General features: G+C 39.9%; 2 protein-coding genes and 1 long non-coding RNA gene across 11 annotated transcripts in view; 2 read left to right on the top strand and 1 right to left on the bottom strand.

The window, feature by feature from the left end:
* The first annotated feature begins 4,855 nt into the window (after positions 1-4,855).
* LOC110501897 (major histocompatibility complex class I-related protein 1) lies at positions 4,856-15,821 on the top strand. Of its 8 annotated transcripts, XM_090216241.1 has the most exons (14): positions 5,746-5,887; positions 6,556-6,832; positions 9,450-9,707; positions 9,806-10,084; positions 10,327-10,632; positions 10,969-11,043; positions 11,280-11,318; positions 11,559-11,591; positions 11,751-11,789; positions 11,992-12,021; positions 12,377-12,424; positions 13,433-13,490; positions 13,682-13,701; positions 13,838-15,821. In XM_090216241.1, exons 2-14 carry the CDS (start codon positions 6,820-6,822, stop codon positions 13,840-13,842), a joined length of 1,203 nt encoding a protein of 400 aa, XP_090072367.1. In that variant the 5' UTR covers positions 5,746-5,887; positions 6,556-6,819; the 3' UTR covers positions 13,843-15,821. The 8 variants fall into 8 exon arrangements, with proteins under 8 accessions (XP_090072363.1, XP_090072366.1, XP_090072370.1 ...); XM_090216237.1 differs by lacking the exons at positions 5,746-5,887; positions 6,556-6,832 and adding an exon at positions 4,856-5,128; XM_090216236.1 differs by lacking the exon at positions 6,556-6,832 and having other exon boundaries at positions 5,636-5,887.
* A 4,940-nt stretch (positions 15,822-20,761) lies between these two features.
* Positions 20,762-24,524, bottom strand: part of LOC110502157 (uncharacterized) — a 47,531-nt gene continuing 43,768 nt past the window's right edge. The window contains 3 exon segments of the mRNA XM_036959348.2: positions 20,762-20,891; positions 20,894-20,934; positions 20,936-20,991. Coding sequence (XP_036815243.2) covers positions 20,857-20,891; positions 20,894-20,934; positions 20,936-20,991 — 132 coding nt within the window. The 3' untranslated portion in view covers positions 20,762-20,856.
* The window catches only part of LOC149972874 (uncharacterized), a 390,242-nt gene continuing 388,536 nt past the window's right edge, over positions 22,819-24,524 (top strand). For both annotated transcript variants that reach the window (XR_016490678.1, XR_016490677.1), the window contains exons 1-2: positions 22,819-23,118; positions 23,487-23,548. This is a non-coding gene — a long non-coding RNA (uncharacterized LOC149972874). The remainder of the gene's footprint in view (positions 23,119-23,486; positions 23,549-24,524) is intronic.

Raw genomic sequence — 24,524 nt, 5'->3', positions numbered from 1 at the left:
GTATTGCAGTAGTCTAACCTAGAAGTGACAAAAGCATGGATACATTTTTCTGCATCATTTTTGGACAGAAAGTTTCAGATTTTTGCAATGTTACGTAGATGGAAAAAAGCTGTCCTTGAAACAGTCTTGATATGTTCATCAAAAGAGAGATCAGGGTCCAGAGTAACGCAGAGGTCCTACAGAGTTTTATTTGAGACGACTGTACAACCATCAAGATGAATTGTCAGATTCAACAGAAGATCTCTTGGTTTCCTGGGACTTAGAACAAGCATCTCTGTTTTGTCCGAGTTTAAAAGTAGAACATTTGCCGCCATCCACTTTCTTATGTCTGAAACACAGGCTTCCAAGGTGGGCAATTTTGGGGCTTCACCATGTTTCATCGAAATGTACAGCTGTGTGTCGTCCACATAGCAGTGAAAGTTAACATTATGTTTCCGAATGACATCACCAAGAGGTAAAATATATAGTGAAAACAATAGTGGTCCTAAAACGGTGCCTTGAGGAACATCGAAATTTACAGTAGATTTGTCAGAGGACAAAACATCCACAGAGACAAACTGATAACTTTCCGACAGATAAGATCTAAACCAGGCCAGAACTTGTCCATGTAGACCAATTTGGGTTTCCAATCTCTCCAAAAGAATGTTGTATTCGATGGAATCATAAGCAGCACTAAGGTCTAGGAGCACGAGGACAGATGCAGAGTCTCGGACTGATGCCATTAAAAGGTAATTTACCACCTTCACAAGTGCAGTCTCAGTGCTATGATGGGGCCTAAAACCAGACTGAAGCGTTTCGTATACATTGTTTGTCTTCAGGAAGGCTGTGAGTTAGCTTTTTCACATTTTTTTGAATGGAATGGGAGATTCGATATAGGCCGATAGTTTTTTATATTTTGGGGGTCAAGGTTTGTCTTTTTCAAGAGAGGCTTTATTAAAAAACATCCGATAGATAGAGAGCCGTTTATTATGTTCAACATAGGAGGATCAAGCACAGGAAGCAGCTCTTTCAGTAGTTTAGTTGGAATAGGGTCCAGTATGCAGCTTGAAGGTTTAGAGGCCATGATTATTTTCATACAAGAGATATAGTATTAAAAAACTTGACTGTCTTAATTGATCCTAGGTCCTGGCAGAGTTGTGCAGACTCTCAGACAACTGAGCTTTGGAGGAATACGCAGATCTAAAGAGGAGTCCGTAATTTGCTTTCTAATGATCATGATTTCTTCATCAAAAAAGTTAATGAATTTATCACTGCTGACGTGAAAGCCACCCTCTCTTGGGGAATTCTGATTTTAAGTTAGCTTTGCTACAGTATCAGAAATACATTTTGGATTGTTCTTATTTTCCTCAATTAAGTTGGAAAAATAGGATGATCGAGCAGCAGTGAGGGCTCTTCGATACTGCATGGTACTGTCTTTCCAAGCTAGTCGGAAGACTTCCAGTTTGGTGTAACGCCATTTCCGTTCCAAATTTATGGAAGCTTGCTTCAGAGCTTGGGTATTTTCTGTATACCAGGGAGCTAGTTTCTTATGACAAATGTTTTTTGTTTTTAGGGGTGCGACTGCATCTAAGGTATTACGCAAGGTTAAATTGAGTTCCTCAGTTAGGTGGTTTACTGATTTTTGTACTCTGACATCCTTGGGTACGTGGAGGGAGTCTGGAAAGGCATCTAGGAATTTTTGGGTTGTCTGAGAATTTATAGCATGGCTTTTGATGATCCTTGGTTGGGGTATGAGCGGATTATTTATTGCGATTGCAAATGTAATAAAATGGTGGTCCGATAGTCCAGGATTATGAGGAAAAATATTAAGATCCACAACATTTATTCCACGGGACAAAACTAGGTCCAGAGTATGACTGTGACTATTATCTGCCATGACTACAAGGTCCAATAGGAATTCAGGGAACTCAGTGAGAAATGCTGTATATGGCCCAGGAGGCCTGTAAACAGTAGCTATAAAAAGTGATTGAGTAGGCTGCGTAGATTTCATGAGTAGAAGCTCAAAAGACGGAAACGTCGTTTAAAATGATTTTTTATTGAAAATTGCTATGGTAAATGTTAGCGACACCTCCGCGGGGGATATGGTCACCAGCGCAACCAGGGTATGAGGCCTCATTTAACACAGTAAATTCATAAGGCTTAAGCCATGTTTCAGTCAGGCTGATCACATCAAGATTATGATCAGTGATTAGTTCATTGAGTATAACTTTCTTGGAAGTGAGGGATCTAACATTAAATAGCCCTATTTTGAGATGTGAGATATCACAATCTCTTTCAATAATGACAGGAATGGAGGAGGTCTTTATTCCAGTGAGATTGCTAAGGTGAACACCGCGCCGCCAACTAGGATGGAGTTGTCACTCCTCAGCAGGCCAGGCTTGATCCAAAGGACAGATTTCCACTGGTCTAATGTCCATTGCTCGTGTTTCTTTGCCCAAGCAAGTCTCTTCTTATTATTGATGTCCTTTAGTAGTGGTTTCTTTGCAGCAATTCGACCACAAAGGCCTGATTCATGCAGTCTACTCTGAACAGTTGATGTTGAGATGTGTCTGTTACTTGAACTCTGTGAATCATTTATTTTGGGCTGCAATTTCGGAGGCCGGTAACTCTAATGAGCCTCTGCAGCAGTGGTAACTCTGGGTCTATCTTTCCTGTGGTGGTCCTCATGAGTGCCAGTTTCATCATAGCGATTGATGGTTGTTGCGACTGCACATGAAGAAACCTTCAAAGTTCTTGAGATTTTCCGGATTGACTGACCTTCATTTCTTAAAGTAATGATGGACTGTCGTTTCTCTTTGCTTATTGGAGCTGTTCTTGCCATAATATGGACTTGATATTTTACCAAACAGGCCTATATTCTGTATACCACCCCTACCTTGTCACAACACAACTGACTGGCTCAAACACATTAGGAAGGAAAGAAATTCTACAAATGAACAAGGCACACCTGTTGATTTAAATGCATTCCAGGTGACTACCTCATGAAGCTGGTTGAGAGAATGCCAAGAGTGTGCAAAGCTGTCATCAAGGCAAAGGGTGGCTACTTTAAAGAATCTCAAATATAAAATATATTTTGTTTTCTTTAACACTTTTTTGGTTACTGCATGATTCCATATTTCACTATTGACTGGTACTTATATATATATATATATATATATGTATATATACACTGCTCAAAAAAATAAAGGGAACACTAAAATAACACATCGTAGATCTGAATGAATGAAATATTCTTATTAAACACTTTTTTCTTTACATAGTTGAATGTGCTGACAACAAAATCACACAAAAATGATCAACGGAAGTGTGTGTGGCCTCCACGTGCCTGTATGACCTCCCTACAATGCCTGGGCATGCTCCTGATGAGGTGGCGGATGGTCTCCTGAGGGATATCCTCCCAGACCTGGACTAAAGCATCCGCCAACTCCTGAACAGTCTGTGGTGGATGGAGCGAGACATGATGTCCCAGATGTGCTCAATTGGATTCAGGTCTGGGGAACAGGCGGGCCAGTCCATAGCATCAATGCCTTCCTCTTGCAGGAACTGCTGACACACTCCAGCCACATGAGGTCTAGCATTATGTTGCATTAGGAGGAACCCAGGGCCAACCGCACCAGCATATGGTCTCACAAGGTTCTGAGGATCTCAGCACATGGAGGAGGGCTGTGCGGCCCCCCAAAGAAATGCCACCCCACACCATGACTGACCCACCTCCAAACCGGTCATGCTGGAGGATGTTGCAGGCAGCAGAACGTTCTCCACGGCGTCTCCAGACTGTCACGTCTGTCACATGTGCTCAGTGTGAACCTGCTTTCATCTGTGAAGAGCACAGGGCGCCAGTGGCGAATTTGCCAATCTTGGTGTTCTCTGGCAAATGAAAAACGTCCTGCACGGTGTTGGGCTGTATGCACAACCCCCACCTGTGGACGTCAGGCCCTCATACCACCCTCATGGAGTCTGTTTCTGACCTTTTGAGCAGACACATGCACATTTGTGGCCTGCTGGAGGTCATTTTGCAGGGCTCTGGCAGTGCTCCTCCTTGCACAAAGGTGGAGGTAGCGGTCCTGCTGCTGGGTTGTTGCCCTCCTACGGCCTCCTCCACGTCTCCTGATGTACTGGCCTGTCTCCTGGTAGCGCCTCCATGCTCTGGACACTACGCTGACAGACACAGCAAACCTTCTTGCCACAGCTCGCATTGATGTCCCATCCTGGATGAGCTGCACTACCTGAGCCACTTGTGTGGGTTGTAGACTCCGTCTCATGCTACCATTAGAGTGAAAGCACCGCCAGCATTCAAAAGTGACCAAAACATCAGCCAGGAAGCATAGGAACTGAGAAGTGGTCTGTGGTCCCCACCTGCAGAACCACTCCTTTATTGGGGGTGTCTTGCTAATTGCCTATAATTTCCACCTGTTGTCTATTCCATTTGCACAACAGCATGTGAAATGTATTGTCAATCAGTGTTGCTTCCTAAGTAGACAGTTTGATTTCACTGAAGTGTGATTGACTTGGAGTTACATTGTGTTGTTTAAGTGTTCCCTTTATTTTTTTGAGCAGTATATATATATATATATATATATATATATATATATATATATATATATATATATATATATATATATATATATATATATATATATATATAACTTTGACAACCCTCCCCTATTTTGGATCACCCCTAGTAAATTTGGATCTGTCTCTTAATTAATTGAAGTTACTTGAACATTTTGCATTAATTACTTTCAAGTAAAGCAATTGAAAACATGTTTTATTTTTTTATTAAAGTAGTTGAAAAACGCGTTTCATTTCAAGTAAGCATTTGGAAAATGGGTTTCGTTTCTTGTAAAAGAGATTAACAACGCCGTGACAGAGTGAATGTTTATGGACATGGCAGACTCTGCCTAGTTACATGTGACAATGTTAAACCCGTATTAATCATTCGCTAAATTTCTATGCGCCCAAATCTATTTTATAGGAAACGATAAGGAAATAGGTCTACACTTTGTGGATTTGGTGCAGAAGAGCCTACCCTGCGTACACCAGCGATTGCGGGTACAGTTGCTACCAACCATGGTATTCCAAATCCTGGTATTATGGTTGTGTCTCAACCTGCCTACAGCAAACTCAGGTGAGAGCCTTTCCTTAGTTTGGTTAGACTTAAAGCCCTAAATCAAACGCCGTTTTGAAAGTAAAAATAACAACCATCCAACAACGCTATTTTCGTTTCAACTTGAATGTGATAATGTAGGTTGGAGTTCCGTGGTTATCGCCAAAACTGAGTGTCAGGATCTGCAGCCAGGGAAGGGTTGATGATGATATATACAAAATAAACAAACGTAATCGTAGTTAATATGTGTTTTGTCCCAAATAGAGAAACAATATTTTATTGGGAGGCAAAACCAATGAAGAGCGTACACAAAGCAGGCTACTTTAGACCGCTAAGGCAAGCACACTCATTGTTTAAAGAAATGCACCTTTTGTTGTAGCTAAATCTCTTAACACTAGGCTACAATCACCTCCCCTGAATATCTTACTAAATTACCGGAACACAATATTACTGTTTAAAAGTCAATGTAACCTTTTTTTATATTCAGGGTCAGTATGGCGTATTGTGTCTCGTCCGTGATCTCGAAGTGACTTTCATTTATAACCTGCACCAGTACAGTCTGCCTGGATATAAGTGAGGATGTGTACAACGGGATTTTTCAGCCAATCGCGCTTGTCCAAAGTTGATCTCGTTCCCTTAGATTGTTTTTTCTTCTATTGAGGTAACCAGAAGTTACTGCTAGGCTATGTCTGATTGTTTTAAATATGTATACCGTTTCAAATAGGATTGTTCATATTTCTACCTTATTGGTAACGTATTTTATTCCCATGACATGCGCAGGTGAGTCATTTTTTTTCCACTCAGAGGGTAATATCACATCAAATATAAATATTTAACCTATGACTTGATTTGAAATAATATAATTAGGGTACCAAGGTACTGAATGTGCAATAGGCCTAGTCATTATGCCCAGTGGACATTTCAATTAATTATAATAATAGTTGATTCTTGAAGAATACAATTCTTCATAAAGTTAGTTAAACGTTACCGTTTTACCCAGATTGGCTATACCTGTACTTCAAGGCTTTGGTCCATTGTTTCCATTTGTTTTTGTAAACAAACATACCTGATATCAAAGTAGGACTCGGTTGTCAAAAGGCTAACCATCTTCACTGTTATGCTATTAGTGCTAACATGATTTTAATAAGTAATTATGCGTGTGTTTACATCCGTTTAATTCTAAAACCTAATTTTACGTCTTGTGTTCAAATAGAGAAACAGATTTGGCATTATTTATATTTTCTAAGAGGCAAAACACGGAGCGTACACGAAACAGGCTACTTTAGACTGCTAAGGCAAGCACACTCATTGTTTAAAGAAATGCACCTTTTGTTGTAGCTAAATCTCTTAACACTAGGCTACAATCACCTCCCCTGAATATCTTACTAAATTACCGGAACACAATATTACTGTTTAAAAGTCAATGTAACCTTTTTTTATATATTCAGGGTCAGTATGGCGTATTGTGTCTCGTCCGTGATCTCGAAGTGACTTTCATTTATAACCTGCACCAGTACAGTCTGCCTGGATATAAGTGAGGATGTGTACAACGGGATTTTCAGCCAATCACGTGTGTCCGATGTTTATTCATCTAGTTTCCTGGAAATTGGATTGTTTTGCATCGACTTCAGATTTTAAATGACTTCTAAAACTAGGCTATTTCTAATAGTTTCAAATATGATTGTTCATATTTGACCATTATTGGTATTCCCATGACATGCGCAGGTAAGTATTTTTTTTCTTACTCAAATGGTACCTAAAATATTGTAATATATATAGCCTACTCATTGATTTAAAAGAATTTGACCTATAAATAGGATACCAAGGTATGTGCAATACGCCTAGAACTGTAGTCTAATAGACACCTAAATTAATTGTTATGGAGAGTGAATGAGGACCCAAAAGCGAACTAACTTAAACAGAGCTTCTTTAATAACCAAACATAGGTAGGCTCAGATAGACCGGCAGATTCCGACAGGACAGGACAAGGTTACAGCAAACATGACGATAGTCTGGCTCAGGCATGAAACACAATCAAGGAATCCACGCTGGAAGGAACCTCCCGGGAGAGAATCTCATCCTTTACCTCTGCGCGGAAACCCTCCAGAAGACGAGCGAGCAAGGCCGGCTCGTTCCAGCCACTGGAGACAGCAAGAGTGCGAAACTCAATAGAGTAGTCTGTTATGGATCGATTGCCTTGACATAGGGAAGACAGGGCCCTGGAAGCCTCCTCCCCAAAAACAGATCGATCAAAAACCCGTATCATCTCCTCCTTAAAGTCTTGATACTGGTTAGTACACTCAGCCCTTGCCTCCCAGATTGCCGTGCCCCACTCACGAGCCCGTCCAATAAGGAGAGATATGACGTAGGCGACACGAGCAGTGCTCCTGGAGTAAGTGTTGGGCTGGAGAGAAAACACAATATCACACTGGGTGAGGAACGAGCGGCATTCAGTGGGCTCCCCAGAGTAACACGGCGGGTTATTGATTCTGGGCTCCGGAGATTCGAAAGCCCTGGAAGTGGCCGGTGGATCGAGGCGGAGATGGTGAACCTGTTCTGTGAGGTTGGAGACTTGGGTGGCCAGGGTCTCAACGGCATGTCGAGCAGCAGACACTTCCTGCTCGTGTCTGCCTAGCATCGCTCCCTGGATCCCGACGGCTGAGTGGAGAGGATCCGAAGTCGCTGGGTCCATTCTTGGTCGGATTCTTCTGTTATGGAGAGTGAATGAGGACCCAAAAGCGAACTAACTTAAACAGAGCTTCTTTAATAACCAAACATAGGTAGGCTCAGATAGACCGGCAGATTCCGACAGGACAGGACAAGGTTACAGCAAACATGACGATAGTCTGGCTCAGGCATGAAACACAAACAAGAATCCGACAAGGACAGGAACAGAAACAGAGAGAGATATAGGGACCTAATCAGAGGGAAAAAAGGGAACAGGTGGGGAACGGGGTGAATGGGTAGTTAGAGGAGACAAGGGACAGCTGGGGGAAAGCGGGGGAGAAAAGGTAACCTAACACGACCAGCAGAGGGAGACAGGGTGAAGGGAAAGGACAGAGACAAGACAACATGACAGTACATGACATTAATAGTATTTAATCATTGATTCTTGAACACATGCCTTGTAAGTACAACTGCCTTACCCCATTAGACTATACCTAAATAAATATAAAGTTGTCCTCCATTGTTTCCATTTGTTTTTGTAAACACAAAAATGTTCAAGGTCAAGTTTTATTTGTCACATGACACCATTCCCAACAGAAGGATTATTCAATATAAAACAAAGTATAATAGGAACATGAACATAAAACATGAGATAAACAGAAGAGGCAGCTACAGAGTCAATGCCAGTACCAAATGAACAATGTGCAGGGATACTGGAGTACTGAGGTAAATATGTACATGTAGGCAGGGACTGGGAGAAAGTGACTTGTAGCACGATAAATAATATTATAATAAACAGTATGGCAGCAGTATAAGTGGTGTGACTGATTGTGTGTAAGAGAGTCAGTCAATGTATACCTGATCAAATCTAATGTTATTTGTCACATGCGCCGAATACAACAGGTATAGATAGACCTTACTTACTTACAAGCCCTTAACCAAAAATGCAGTTTTAAGAAAAATATGCGTTCAGTAAAAAATTAATAAGTAAAAATATAAATTAAAGTAACAAATATTTAAAGAGCAGCAGTCAAACAACAATAGCAAGGCTATATACACGGGGTACCGGTACAGGGTCAATGTACAAAGTGGGGGGACACCGGTTAGTCGAGGTAATTGAGGTAATATGTACATGTAGGTAGAGTTAAAGTGACTATGCATAGATAGTAAACAGAGAGTAGCAGCAGAGTAAAAGAGGAGGGGGACAATGCAAATAGTCTGGGTAGCCATTTGATTAGCTGTTCAAGAGTCTTATGGCTTGGGGGTAGAAGCTGTTGAGAAGCCTTTTGGACCTTTTGGATATCAATGTCCCAGGTTTTAACAGTTGACCAGGTAGGTCATAAATGGCCTGTTCACTGTTATGCTACTAGTGCTACCATGATTATTATACTGTTATGCTACTAGTGCTACCATGAGTATTATACTGTTATGCTACTAGTGCTACCATGAGTATTATACTGTTATGTTACTAGTGCTACCATGATTATTATACTGTTATGTTACTAGTGCTACCATGAGTATTATACTGTTATGCTACTAGTGCTACCATGATTATTATACTGTTATGTTACTAGTGCTACCATGATTTCAGTAATTGTGTGTGTTTATGTAACAGTATTGCTTCCGTTTCCATCCATTAATTCATACCTGTGCTTGTTTTTTTTTTCTTTTCTAGCTACCCATTCCCTGAAGTATTTCTACACAGTGCTCCCACAGTCTACTGGCCTTCCAGAGTTCAGCGCTGTTACTTATCTGGACGAGGAACCAATTTATTTCTATGACAGTTCTACAAAGGAAGTGGTAGCTCGACAGGAGTGGGTAAAAGAAGCCGTGGATCCAGACTTCTGGAGAAGAAATACACAAATTCTTAAGGAGACTGAGAAGGTGTTAAAAAACAACATGGCCACTGCAAGAGATCGCTTCAACCAGACAAGTTAGTACGCCGTCATCAGAGCATGTTTTGATAGATGGCTAACCGTAAACACTCATTGAATATTGAAGGATCGATGTTACTATGTTGTTCCCTTTTAGGTGCCCGTACATTGCAGGTAATGTACAGCTGTGAGTGGGTTGAGGAAACTGGTGCTACAGAGGGACATGAACAGTATGGATATGGAGGAGAGGACTTCCTGTTATTTGATCTGAAGAATGAAAGATGGATTGCACCTGTTCGGCAGGGACACATCACCAAAATAAAGTGGGACGCTAATGTTCCTAAACTTAAAGCCAAAATTCACTATCTAACCCACACATGTAATGAATGGCTGAACAAATATGTTTCCAATCGGAGACGCATGCTGCAGAGGACAGGTATTGTTGTTATTGTTACGACTTAGTTTGTTTTTACACAATTTTAGTAGGTTTACTATTTCCACGTCTTGGAGATTCTAATTACATGTATACATACAGTTAGATCTTTCAAACAAACTTGTCCAGTAGCCTTCCTCTGGAATAGTGTACAGCCAGATAACGTCATCTGAAGAACAAAATAACACTATAGAGATGTATGTATTTGATCAATATCCTGATGTTTGTATATTTGCTTTCCACAGTCCCACCGCAGGTAACTTTGTTTCAGAAAGAACCCTCCTATCCTGTGACCTGCCATGCAACAGGCTTCTATCCGAACGCAATCATGATATTTTGGAGAAGAGATGGGGTAGAAGTCCATGGTGATGTGGCGCATGAAGAGACCCTGCCTAACGGGGATGGGACGTATCAGAAGAGAACCCATCTCGCTGTGTCCCCTGAAGACCTACAGAAGAACGACTACAAATGCACTGTCAAACACAGCGGCATTGATGTGGTTCTGTCTGCTAACAGGGACAGCATTCGTGGCAACAGCAGGAATACTCAGGGTTAGTAGTACTCCTATTATCTAAGTCAGTTTTCAAGGACCCTGGGAATTCAGGATTTTGTTTCTAAATATTACATCTAAATGTTATGTCCTAGACTTCTATATGTTATTAATCTATTAGCAAACCAGTTGTATATGGCAGCCTCTTTTCAAACGTGCATTCTTATTGGCCACTGTGAAAAGTGATGTTGTCATCCTCTGCCCCTAGAGTCTGATCAGTTTTAATCACAATTAACACAAAACTTGATTAATTGTCTCGTCAATGTCTTCACTAATAGTGTGATGTGTGTCATGAAATCAAATGTATTCACAATGAGCAATTCTTCTTTGATCTCAGGGGTCTCCATCATCATCATCATCATCACTATCAATATGGTCTTGATGTTGGTCATATTGGCCTTCATTGTTACTGGTACGTCAAGCCCTCTTCACCACAATAGACACCAGCAGACACACAAATGTGGCAACAACTTAAAACGTCCAGTGCATCAGTACATTTGAATGTCAATAATACACAACACCATAGTGTTACATGTATGTTGTTTTGTCATTGAAATGATTGAAACAGATTGATATGATTTAGATTACCAATGATGATGAGAGAAGGTATTAACTAATTGCCACATATTTTCTCTCCTATTATCCAAGTGCTTGTCTTAAAGAGAACGAGGGTCTGCAAAGGAAAAGGCACGTTCCCACCTATTCTTTTAAGCACTATGTCCCTGTTGATAATAGTGCAACATGAGGGGTTTGAAACGACTTTACTCAATTGCTGCAGTGTCTACTAAACAATACAGTGATCATTATATTGAATTTAACAAATATTCTGACATTTAACTCTTAGTTTTCAGTCTTACACGGGGAAAGGTTAGTCAGTTTTGAAATTCTGAAGCTATAATAGTGTTAATCTTTCGACTATCCTTCTAGAACCAACAACTGGAAAGGAAAAACAATGTCCAAGTGAGTACTGAACTGTGTTGTGCTGTATGAATTAGAGGAGTGAATCCTTTACGAAGGATTTCATATCAGTCAGTAACCTACTCAACTATACTCAACTTTCCTTACTGAAAAGGTGAGGTGGAAGTTATTGTGAACTGTTCTTTTTTTCCCAATTCTCAGTAAGTCGCCTGGAGAAGAATGTTCTTCTGCTCAAGAATTGTGAGTATTCAGATTTCAATTTTACTCAAATATGACCTTTCGGCAGTTAAGAAATTCAGTCTGGTAGTTGTTTCCCTTTTCATTAAGAGTATAATTTGAGGAGTTGGAACATTAAAGAGCTTTGCAAAATGTATGTAAATAATCCGTCAAGGCATTTCCTCCAATACTGATTGAAATAAAGACTATATTTATTTCCCCCTAGCAAAACCTGCTGAAATGGAGAAATCAAAATGCGAGTACTGCCAGGCAGAGTTATTGTCAGTGATAATACATTTTATATTGATAAGTGGCCCCCCCCACTCACTTGTATGTCTTCAATGTACTTTCCGTACTGAAACCTGGGAAATTAAAGCAGGGAAGTACAGACTCAGCAATATGACATCACCATACACGGTGAGGAGCCTAGATGGTCTGTGGTGGAGAGACTTCATAAGTCACCCAACTATTCTGGTGATGTCCTATCACTAAGTCTTCCAGTAATGCATTCTTGTTTAAATGTCCCCGGTGTCAGTAGGGAAAGTAGAAACCTATGTGATTTTCACAGTTTAATGTTGACATGTTAAAATAAGAAATATGTTGCTTTTCAGTGAGCCATTCAGCTGATACTCTCCAGTGCCCGACTCAAGATACGACAGGTAACAATATTTATTCCTGTATTTGTATAGCTTCATAGTTGGAGTTGAAAACGGGTTCTTCAATGAACAATCTGAAACCAGTCAATGAATGCAAAGGAATCTAAATGTCACTTTAAATGCACCAATGACTTGATGCAGACTCCCCTTCAAGGTATTTTGTGGACCTGAAGACACTGTAGAGTTTTGAGTTTATTAGTCATCCAGACCTCTTATAGGTTCTTAAAAATAGTCTGGATGGTGGCCTCCCCCCATAAATTATTTTCAGTTTGTTGTTTATTTATCCACACGTCACATGTACAAATGTAGCTCTGTTATTTTTATTTTACCGTTGTTTTACCAGGTAAGTTGACTGAGAACACGTTCTCATTTACAGCAATGACCTGGGGAATAGTTACAGGGGAGGGGAGGGGGATGAATGAGCCAATTGTAAGATGGGGATGATTAGGTGACTGTGATGGAATTTATCCAGGACACCGGGGTTAACACCCCTACTCTTACGATAAGTGCCATGGGATCTTTAATGACCTCAGAGTCAGGACACCCATTAAACGTCCCATCCGAAATACGGCACCCTACACAGGGCAGTGTCCCCAATCACTGCCCTGGGGCATGTTAGTTGCTTGTGCATGGCGTTTGCAATGCCAGGGTTGTGGGTTTGATTCCCACGGGGGAGTAGTAGGAAGAAATTATGAAAATGAATGCAGTCACTACTGTTAGTCGATCTGGATAAGAGTGTCTGCTAAAGGACTACAATGTGAAGCATAATCATGGAGGGTGAGGGAGATAAAAATCAGATAGCTTGTGGGTGGGGGGGGGGATCTTACTCAAACGCACACAATACTGTGAATTGTGTCAATAGATTATGTTAATTTACAGGATATGCTGTTTACATGCTATGAAAAATATCCAACTAATATTGTAGTGCAATCCATTGAAGTAATTAATCTTCCGCTGTTTTAAGGTGAATTTTGTTCAGGAAAGTTCAGGATGAATGTTTTCATATTTAAGGTTCCGACAGAAGCAGAACAATTTCCTCAAGCTCTTCTGATGACTCTGGAGACTCTACGTAAGTATCCATTGTGTTGTGATCCTTTTATTGAATAAAATCTGCATGTCAAGTAAATGTTTTGAATCCTGTGTGACAGATGAACTTGTGCATTGATTTTGTACATGGATATAACTTTGGAAGTGCTGTGCTTTGTTCTCTGATTTCATTAAAAAAAAAAATAATAATAATAATCTATGCTTTCCCCCTAGAACTCCTTTTGTCAAGAAACGTAAGTTGGGATCTGTTTAACATCTTATTTGCTGTATGTTCTTGAATAGTTTTAATATGTTTTAATTACACAAATCTGCTTTAATAACATATCTGCTAATAGTGCTGATAGTATATTCTCTTTCCTATGTTTTTAGTCTAGCTCGACTGCAGTTGGAAGGCTGTCTTCTTTTGTGATCTTGGACACCTGAATTATCCGTGGAGTTACAAAATAGAGTGTTTGGAATTTGTTATTTCAGTATATTGGCTACCATACAAAGCTCTCAAACTGCTAATGTATGCAAAAGGTGTGTGGGGGGGGGCAGTGTAAATTGTTAAGGACAACCAACCCAATTGGCAATTGTATCGGGACTCTGAAGTAACTCCCTGGCTATTTTAATTGAATGTTCAAATTTGACTTTGTGTGTTGTAGTGTATCATGACAACTTCAACTATAAACTGTTACAGACCTATATCCATCCTGCCCTGCATATCTAAAGTCTTCGAAAGCCAAGTCAACAAACAGGTCACTGACCATCTCGAATCCCACCGTACCTTCTCCGCTGTGCAATCTGGTTTCCGAGCCGGTCACGGGTGCACCTCAGCCACGCTCAAGGTACTAAACGATATCATAACCGCCATCGATAAAAGACAGTACTGTGCAGCCGTCTTCATCGACCTTGCCAAGGCTTTCGACTCTGTCAATCACCATATTCTTATCGGCAGACTCGGTAGCCTCGGTTTTTCTGATGACTGCCTTGCCTGGTTCACCAACTACTTTGCAGACAGAGTTCAGTGTGTCAAATCGGAGGGCATGCTGTCCGGTCCTCTGGCAGTCTCTATGGGGGTGCCACAGGATTCAATTCTCGGGCCGACTCTTTTCTCTGTATATATTAATGATGTTGCTCTTGCTGCGGGCGATTCCCTGATCCACCTCTACGCAGACGACACCATTCTGTATACTTCCGGCTCGTCCTTGAACACTGTGCTATCTAACCTCCAAACGAGCTTCAATGCCATACAACACTCCTTCCGTGGCCTCCAACTGCTCTTAAATGCTAGTAAAACCAAATGCATGCTTTTCAACCGTTCGCTGCCTGCACCCGCACGCCCGACTAGCATCACCACCCTGGATGGTTCTGACCTAGAATATGTGGACATCTATAAGTACCTAGGTGTCTGGCTAGACTGTAAACTCTCTTTCCAGACTCATATCAAACATCTCCAATCTAAAATCAAATCTAGAATCGGCTTTCTATTCCGCAACAAAGCCTCCTTCACTCACGCCGCCAAACTTACCCTAGTAAAACTGACTATCCTACCGATCCTCGACTTCGGCGATGTCATCTACAAAATAGCTTTCAACACTCTACTCAGCAAACTGGATGCAGTTTATCACAGTGCCATCCGTTTTGTTACTAAAGCACCTTATACCACCCACCACTGCGACCTGTATGCTCTAGTCGGCTGGCCCTCGCTACATATTCGTTGCCAGACCCACTGGCTACAGGTCATCTACAAGTCCATGGTAGGTAAAGCTCTGCCTTATCTCAGTTCACTGGTCACGATGGCAACACCCACCCGTAGCACGCGCTCCAGCAGGTGTATCTCACTGATCATCCCTATAGCCAACACCTCATTTGGCCGCCTTTCCTTCCAGTTCTCTGCTGCCTGTGACTGGAACGAATTGCAAAAATCGCTGAAGTTGGAGACTTTTATCTCCCTCACCAACTTCAAACATCTGCTATCTGAGCAGCTAACTGATCGCTGCAGCTGTACATAGTCCATCTGTAAATAGCCCACCCAATTTTACCTACCTCATCCCCATACTGTTTATGTATTTACTTTTCTGCTCTTTTGCACACCAGTATCTCTACCTGTACATGACCATCTGATCATTTATCACTCCAGTGTTAATCTGCAAAATTGTAATTATTCGCCTACCTCCTCACGCCTTTTGCACACAATGTATATAGACTCTCTTTTTTTTCTACTGTGTTATTGACTTGTTAATTGTTTACTCCACGTGTAACTCTGTGTTGTCTGTTCACACTGCTATGCTTTATCTTGACCAGGTCGCAGTTGCAAATAAGAACTTGTTCTCAACTAGCCTACCTGGTGAAATAAAAATAAAATAACGAATACATGCTCTATTGATCCTCACTTGTTAAGGATATGGTTGCATATGGCTCAGGTTAATGTATCTAGCCTTCCTAACAAAATACATGAGCTTTTTAACTTGGTCAACATAAATAATATTCATATTTTGGCTTTGACCGAAACACATTTAGATACATCTGTAAATGATGGGCAAATGAACATTCATGGATATAGTTTACTGAGAAGAGACAGGAATAGGAATGGTGGAGGTGTAGCACTGTATATTCAGAATCATATACCTTTTAAGAGGAGGGATGACCTTAATGTATGTCAAGTAGAGGCACTATGGGCTCAGGTACATCTGCCTCACCAGGCAGCAATATTGGTAGTGTGTGTGTATAGACCTCCTAGCTTTAAGGTGTCCTATTTGGATGACTTATGTACTGGGTTTGACCAGGCCACAGATAGCAACAGAGATGTATTTATCTTGGATGATTTTAATATAAATTGGAAGGATCACAATAATTTGAATAGAACAATTGATGAGATATGCCAAGAACTGTGGTTTGAAACAAATTATAATTAATCATTAATCATCATTAAGTAATGATACTACTAGATCATCAATTAAGTTGAGTCATCGTTCAGACACATGCATTGATCTGATTTTCTGTAATATACCATTGCGATGCTTAAAAGCCAGATCAATTCCAGTGGGCTGGACAGACCATAATATTGTGACCATAACCATGAACACCAAGATTCCAAAGAAACCCCCTAGGATTGTGGTCAAAATATTTTAAACATTTAATCATGAGTTATTTCTAAATGATTTGGCTGCTGTACCCTGGGAGCTGATTTATCTAGAGGATGATTTAAATCACACCACAGAATGTTTTATTGATTTGCTCACTGAGGTAATGGACCATCATGCCCCTATAAGAAAGAGTACAGTTGCTGCTCATCCATCTCCATGGATTGATGATGAACTGGGTGAAGCTTTTTCTCAAAGAAATATGGCAAAAATCTTAGCAGCCAAGTCAAAATTAGAAATTGATGAACAGAATTATAGAACATTACGTAATTATGCAGTTAAATTGAATCGAAGGAAAAAACGTTATTTTACAACAATGCTTTTACTGATTGTAAAAATGATTGTAAAAAGGTATGGAACACAGTTAAGGGCTTACTTACTTGGTACATCTATCTCATCATGCCCATCTAGTGTGGAGGTTGGCGGGAGAATAATAACAAAACCAGTTGATATTGCCAATCATTTTGCTGATTTTTTTACAAAGAAAATTAATTTACTGAGCAACAATGTAAACATACATTCTTCCAAACAAGCTATTGTCCAGTGGATTTATGATCATATTATGATCAGTGGAGGAGGTGTTAAACCTACTGAAGTCATTCCCTGGTGGTAAATCTACAGGTTATGGTCTTATGGACAATTTTTGGCTTCGCTGTGCTGCTCCCCAGATTGCAGTTCGGAGCTCGGAGCTTAAGAATTTCACAGTACCCTGCAATTACATATGTGACCCTGTGCATGTAACTAATAGACTCTAAACTAAAACTCCTTCCCACTCCACCCACATGGCGTTTGTTCCCCTCTGGCGGACCTCTCGCTGATCACAAAGCATCATGGTGAGTACTGTGGGCCGAGACGAGGCTCCTCAGTCTGGGTCATTCCACTATTAAAGCTGAAACAACAACAACGATAAAAGAAGCCTCGTCAGCGAACCCAAATTTATATTTTGTCTTTTGAAAAGCCCCGAACAAGCCAAGGGCTGTAGAGGCTACTGGGCACAGAAAGATGCTACACACACACAATAGAAAGCAGCATGCTCAAATATTGTAGTCAGCCCCCCCCCCACCCCCCACTCTGTCAGTGACATCTAGTAAAAACTCGTATTTTACCGAAATAATTAAAGAGGACTAGAGCCATCCTTTTAAAATAAGGGGTCTACTCAAACTTACCATGTCTGGTTTTAGGCGAGGATATGATGGGGGGAAAAAGCAGCCCTGGCCAACTCTGAACTCTTATTAAGAAGCAGAGAGAGAGCGGTCTGGCCAAATAGCAGTATGAGTATGGAGGGGAGAGGACAGTGAACAGGCCATGCCTTTAAAAGCCTGTCTGAATACTTCTAAACCATCATAAAGAGCTATTTTAGTCTGCCTCTTTCATGTGATTCATGCTTTTCATATTTGTCTCCATTGGACATAGTAATTTTTCAGATGACTCATATTATTATCATATTATAATAATAATACATGGGATTTATATAGTGTTTTCATGGACCCCAAAATGCCTACCATGCAAACTTGTATTCAAACTGTCAGACTTCATTTGGCCTAATAAAAAAATGTATCAACCCCTACAAAAATCTGCATTAATTCTAATTAATTCTAATCCACAATAATTAACATTTCCTGTATCAATGTGATTGCAAAAATCCTTTATTTCAAAGGACCAAAATAATAAATTTGAAACAAGCAGTCAAAGGCCTTGGGTCAAAATGTATCTCATAACAACTACATCGGTTCCTGTTCACATGTTAAAATAAATTCAATGTGACTGAGTAAAAGACTCAAAATAAAGTTCTCAATATGTTAAATGAATTGAGTTTCAGTAGTATGGCACCAATTTCGAATATCAGAAGAGTCCAACTTTTTTTGTGACGTGAGAGTACAAGTATTCAGACCCCTTCACTTTTTCCACATACTGTACAGCCTTATTCTAAAATGGATTAAAATGTTATCTTTCCTCATCAATCTACTCACTATACCCCATGACACAGCATAAACAGGTTTGAAAAATCACCTTTACATACTGTACCCGTCCAAAAATTTGGACACACCTACTCATTCGAGGGTTTTTCTTTATGTTGACTATTTTCTACCTTGAAGAATAATAGTGAAGACATCAAAACTATTAAATTACACATATGGAATCATGTAGTAACCAAAAAAGTATTAAACAAATTAAAATATATTTTATATTTGAGATTCTTCAAAGTAGCCACCCTTTGCCTTGATGACAGATTTGCACACTCATCATCCATTTAAGAATGATGGAGGCCCCACTGTGTTCTTGGGGACTGCCAATGCTGCAGAAATGTTTGGTACCCTTCCCCAGATCTGTGCCTCGACACAATCCTGTCTCTGAGCTCTACAGGCAATTCCTTCGTCCTCATGGCTTGGTTTTTGCTCTGACATGCACTGTCAACTGTGGGGCCTTATATAGACAGGTGTGTGCTTTTCCAAATCATGTCCAATCAATTGAATTTACCACAGGTGGACTCCAATCAAGTTGTAGAAACATCTAACGGATGATCAATGGAAACAGGATGCACCTGAGCTCAATTTCGAGTCTCACAGCAAAGGGTCTGAATACTTATGTCAATAAGTATTTTTTTGCAAACATTTCTAAAAACCTGTTTTCACTTTGTCATTATGGGGTATTGTGTGTAGATTGATGAGGGGGGAGAAAATGTCATTCATTTTACAATAAGGCTGTAACATAACAAAATGGGGAAAAAGTCAAGGGGTCTGAATACTTTCCCGAATGCACTGCACGCATAAAGCAAATGGAGTCAACACAAGAGTTCGATAAGCAGCAGTGTTTTAAAACAAGTGAAATGACGCAGAACTTTACATACCTGTACTTCTCAAAACCATTGCTGTTTGTTTACACTTAAAAAAAAAAAATCATATTGTTAATAGGCCACATCAATCATATTAAATATATCAAACATTTTAATAGTAAAAAAAGAAAGGGGAAAGAAACCAAGTTGATTCTGAAACCACATGTGTATCACATTTCAACTTAAAACACAATAAATGACAATAATGGTAATAATAACAAAAATAATGACGATAATTATTGTAACAACTACAAGGAAATCTCTTTTCAGCATCTCCATGATGAAATAATTATATTTAGCACTACTGCCCAAATGATTTAGTATTTACATAAAACATTCAACATGGTATCCTTCCAGAAGAGATCATTTGGTTTTCAGATTTGTCAGTGAACTGTCATTAGATCAACATCATAAGACTGGAATAGTTGCTGGCAACGTTTAGTATCTGACGATATACAGTACTTCCCATCTCATCAAGATGGTATGTTGTAAGGTATGTTAGAGGAATGAATCACAAATGAATAAATACTGAATTCAAAGCAGCCTTCAGCTAGTTCAGAGTCAGTTGACCTTAGTATTGGACAAACTCTCACAGAGGTACAAGATGTCAACGACAACAACAACAAAATGATAATTCAAGTGAACAAAAATATGACAATTGTACAGAAGTGTGAGGACATCAACCGATCACCTGAAATATAATACCGCAAAAAATAGAACAAAAAGACAATTGTTACAGATTTCCCAACCTCAAATATTAAAAATGTAAAAGAAGGTCCATCTCTGTATCATTTTTTAGGGGGACCTAAATAACCCTAGTTTCCCTGACCGACTACCGTATCTGCATCACTGGGTGCTTGAAATAAAGTGCAGGATATTCTAGACCTGTTTTTCCTTTACATGACTTAATGTTCCAAAACAATTAACGTTCCCCAATAAGAGGAATCTCATGAGCACTGGACGTTGCATTTGAAGGTTCCATTCCTGTTGTATGACAACTCATGACACCGATCATGATGTCACGTGTCACAACAAATCATAAATGTGATGGTGCCGTAAGCATCTATACATGCAGGGTTAGGTGGTGTCTCCATGACTACCAATGACCATGTTGTACTTCCACCAGGACTAAAAATATATATATATTTGTTTTACATTTAAAAACAGAAACAACAATTCTAAGACTAAGATCATTTTCTTCTGAGTTATTTTAAAAACAGAATAAAACTCAACTTTAGCGCTCCGACGTCATATTGTAAACAAAGGACTCAAATTATAATTATGTTATTATGAACCATCAAACCCAACCAAACAAAAGTACCAAAAATATTTAGGCCTAAGTGTTGCTTTTGTTGTCAACTAGAGTAACAAGCTGGTCCAGTGGTAGGGTGGGACCCTCCAGTCAGTTAGTGTCCCTTGGAGGTCCCCAGTCAGAGGTAAAAGCCTGAGGTCTGGGGGTCTGGAGAGTGTCAGGGCAGGGGAGTTGGCCGTTAGAGGGCACCACTCCTATTGGGCAGAACACAGCCTCCTGAGTAGGTCCCGTTAAGAATGCAGCCATTTTCCATCTGAGAAAAGAGGAAGAAGACATGGAGACAATGAAGGGAACCTGCCTTTCAGCTTGTGAATGGTATGACGTTGATGGTTGACTACCAGCAGCAGATTGACACCTGAAATACCAATGACTGCATTGTCAGCAATATTGGCAATTTTACTTCTTGGTGACAGGGGGCAGTATTTTCACGTCCGGATGAAATGCATGCCAAATTCAACTGCCTGCTACTCAACCCCAGAAGATAAGATATGCATATTATTAGTGGATTTGGATAGAAAACACTCTGAAGTTTCTAAAACTGTTTGAATCATGTCTGTGAGTATAACATAACTTATTTAGCAGGCGAAACCCCGAGGACAAACCATTCAGATTTTGTTTTGAGGTCACTCTTTTCAATGGGCTTTCATTGGGAATCCAGCTTTCTAAGGGACCTTCTTGCAGTTCCGATCGCTTCCACTGGATGTCAACAGTCTTTAGAAATTGGTTGAGGTTATTCCTTTGTGTAATGAAGAAGTACGGCCATCTTGAATTAGGGTCACTTGTAGTGTACTGTTAGATAGAGGCGCGTGACCAGAAAGCATGCTACAGTTTGTTTTCCTCCTGTATTGAACACAGATCATCCCATCTTCAATTGTACCGATTATTTACGTTAAAAAATACCTAGAGTTGTATTACAAAAGTCGTTTGAAATGTTTTGGCAAAGTTTACAGGTACAGTGCCTTGCGAAAGTATTCGGCCCCCTTGAACTTTGCGACCTTTTGCCACATTTCAGGCTTCAAACATAAAGATATAAAACTGTATTTTTTTGTGAGGAATCAACAACAAGTGGGACACAATCATGAAGTGGAACAACATTTATTGGATATTTCAAACTTTTTTAACAGATCAAAAACTGAAAAATTGGGCGTGCAAATGGTGGGGATGGTGTGTTCAGCTGTGTTGCTTTTACGCCAAACATAGCGTTTTGCATTGTTGCCAAAAAGTTCAATTTTGGTTTCATCTGACCAGAGCACCTTCTTCCACATGTTTGGTGTGTCTCCCAGGTGGCTTGTGGCAAACTTTAAACAACACTTTTTATGGATATCTTTAAGAAATGGCTTTCTTCTTGCCACTCTTCCATAAAGGTCAGATTTGTGCAATATACGACTGATTGTTGTCCTATGGACAGAGTCTCCCACCTCAGCTGTAGATCTCTGCAGTTCATCCAGAGTGATCATGGGCCTCTTGGCTGCATCTCTGATCAGTCTTCTCCTTGTATGAGCTGAAAGTTTAGAGGGACGGCCAGGTCTTGGTAGATTTGCAGTGGTCTGATACTCCTTCCATTTCAATATTATCGCTTGCACAGTGCTCCTTGGGATGTTTAAACTTGGGAAATCTTTTTGTATCCAAATCGGGCTTTAACCTCTTAGAGCTCTAGGGGCGCTATTTCATTTTTGGATAAAAAACGTTCCCGTTTTAAGCGCGATATTTTGTCACGAAAAGATGCTCGACTATGCATATTCTTGACAGTTTTGGAAAGAAAACACTCTGAAGTTTCAGAATCTGCAAAGATTTTGTCTGTAAGTGCCCCAGAACTCATTCTACAGGCGAAACCAAGATGATGCATCACCCAGGAATTAGCAGAATTTCTGAAGCTCTGTTTTCCATTCTCTCCTTATATGGCTGTGATTGCGCAAGGAATGAGCCTACACTTTCTGTCGTTCGCCCAAGGTCTTAGCAGCATTGTGACGTATTTGTAGGCATATCATTGGAAGATTGGCCATAAGAGACTACATTTTCCAGAGGTCCGCCCGGTGTCCTTTGTCTACATTTGTGCGTAATCTTCAGGTGCGGTCATTTTCTCCTGGGATTCAGGAGAGAAAGCATGTGTCCAAGAACGATGTATCAATGAAGAGATATGTGAAAAACACCTTGAGGCTTGATTCTAAAAAACGTTTGCCATGTTTTCAGTCGATATTATGGAGTTAATTTGGAAAAAAGTTTGCGTTTTGAGGACTGAATTTATGGATTTTTTTTGGTAGCCAAATGTGATGTATAAAACGGAGCTATTTCTAATACACAAGGAATCTTTTTGGAAAAACTGAGCATCTGCTATCTAACTGAGAGTATCCTCATTGAAAACATCAGAAGTTCTTCAAAGGTAAATGATTTTATTTGAAGGCTTTTATGTTTTTGTTAATGTTGCGTGCTGGATGCTAACGCTAATGCTAACGCTAAATGCTAACGCGAAATGCTAACTCTAGCTAGCTACTTTTACACAAATGATTGTTTTCCTATGGTTGAGAAGCATATTTTGAAAATCTGAGATGACAGTGTTGTTTACAAAAGGCTAAGCTTGAGAGATGGCATATTTATTTCATTTCATTTGCGATTTTCATAAATAGTTAACGTTGTGTTATGCTAATGAGCTTGCTGATAGATTTACACAATCCTGGATACAGGGGTTTTTTCATAGCTAAACGTGACGCAGAAAACGGAGCGATTTGTCCTAAACAAATAATCTTTCAGGAAAAACTGAACATTTGCTATCTGAGAGTCTCCTCATTGAAAACATCTGAAGTTCTTCAAAGGTAAATGATTTTTTTGAATGCTTTTCTGTTTTTTTGTGTAAATGTTGCCAGCTGAATGCTAATGCTAAATGCTACGTTAGCCATCAATACTGTTACACAAATGCTTGTTTTGCAATGGTTGAGAAGCATATTTTGAAAATCTGAGATGACAGTGTTGTTAACAAAAGGCTAAGCTTGAGAGATGGCATATTTATTTCATTTCATTTGCGATTTTCATGAATAGTTAACGTTGCGTTATGGTAATGAGCTTGAGTCTGTATTCACGAACCCGGATCCGGGATGGGGAGATCAGAAAGGTTAAACTTCTTCACAACAGTATCTCGGACCTGCCTGGTGTGTTCCTTGTTCTTCATGATGCTCTCTGCGCTTTTAACGGACCTCTGAGACTATCACAGTGCAGGTGCATTTATACGGAGACTTGATTACACACAGGTGGATTGTATTTATCATCATTAGTCATTTAGGTCAACATTGGATCATTCAGAGATCCTCACTGAACTTCTGGAGAGAGTTTGCTGCACTGAAAGTAAAGGGGCTGAATAATTTTGCATGCCCAATTTTTCCATTTTTGATTTGTTAAAAAAGTTTGAAATATCCAATAAATGTCGTTCCACTTCATGATTGTGTCCCACTTGTTGATTCTTCACGAAAAAATACAGTTTTATATCTTTATGTTTGAAGCCTGAAATGTGGCAAAAGGTCGCAAAGTTCAAGGGGGCCGAATACTTTCGCAAGGCACTGTAACTTTTGAGATATTTTGTAGTCACGTTGCGCAAGTTGGAACCGGTGTTTTTCAGGATCAAACAAGCCAAATAAATGGACATTTTGTATATATATCGACGGAATTAATCGAACAAAAGGACCATTTGTGATGTTTATGGGACATATTGGAGTGCCAACAAAAGAAGCTCGTCAAAGTTAAGGCATTAATTATATTTTTATTTTTGCGTTTTGTGTAAGATAATAGCATTGTTTG

Source organism: Oncorhynchus mykiss, chromosome 22, assembly GCF_057628025.1.
Source record: "Oncorhynchus mykiss isolate SJ-2025 chromosome 22, ASM5762802v1, whole genome shotgun sequence".
NCBI classification, from domain to species: Eukaryota; Metazoa; Chordata; class Actinopteri; order Salmoniformes; family Salmonidae; genus Oncorhynchus; species Oncorhynchus mykiss.
Note: the sequence above shows the minus strand (reverse complement) of the source record. Positions and strands in the feature narration are given on the sequence as shown.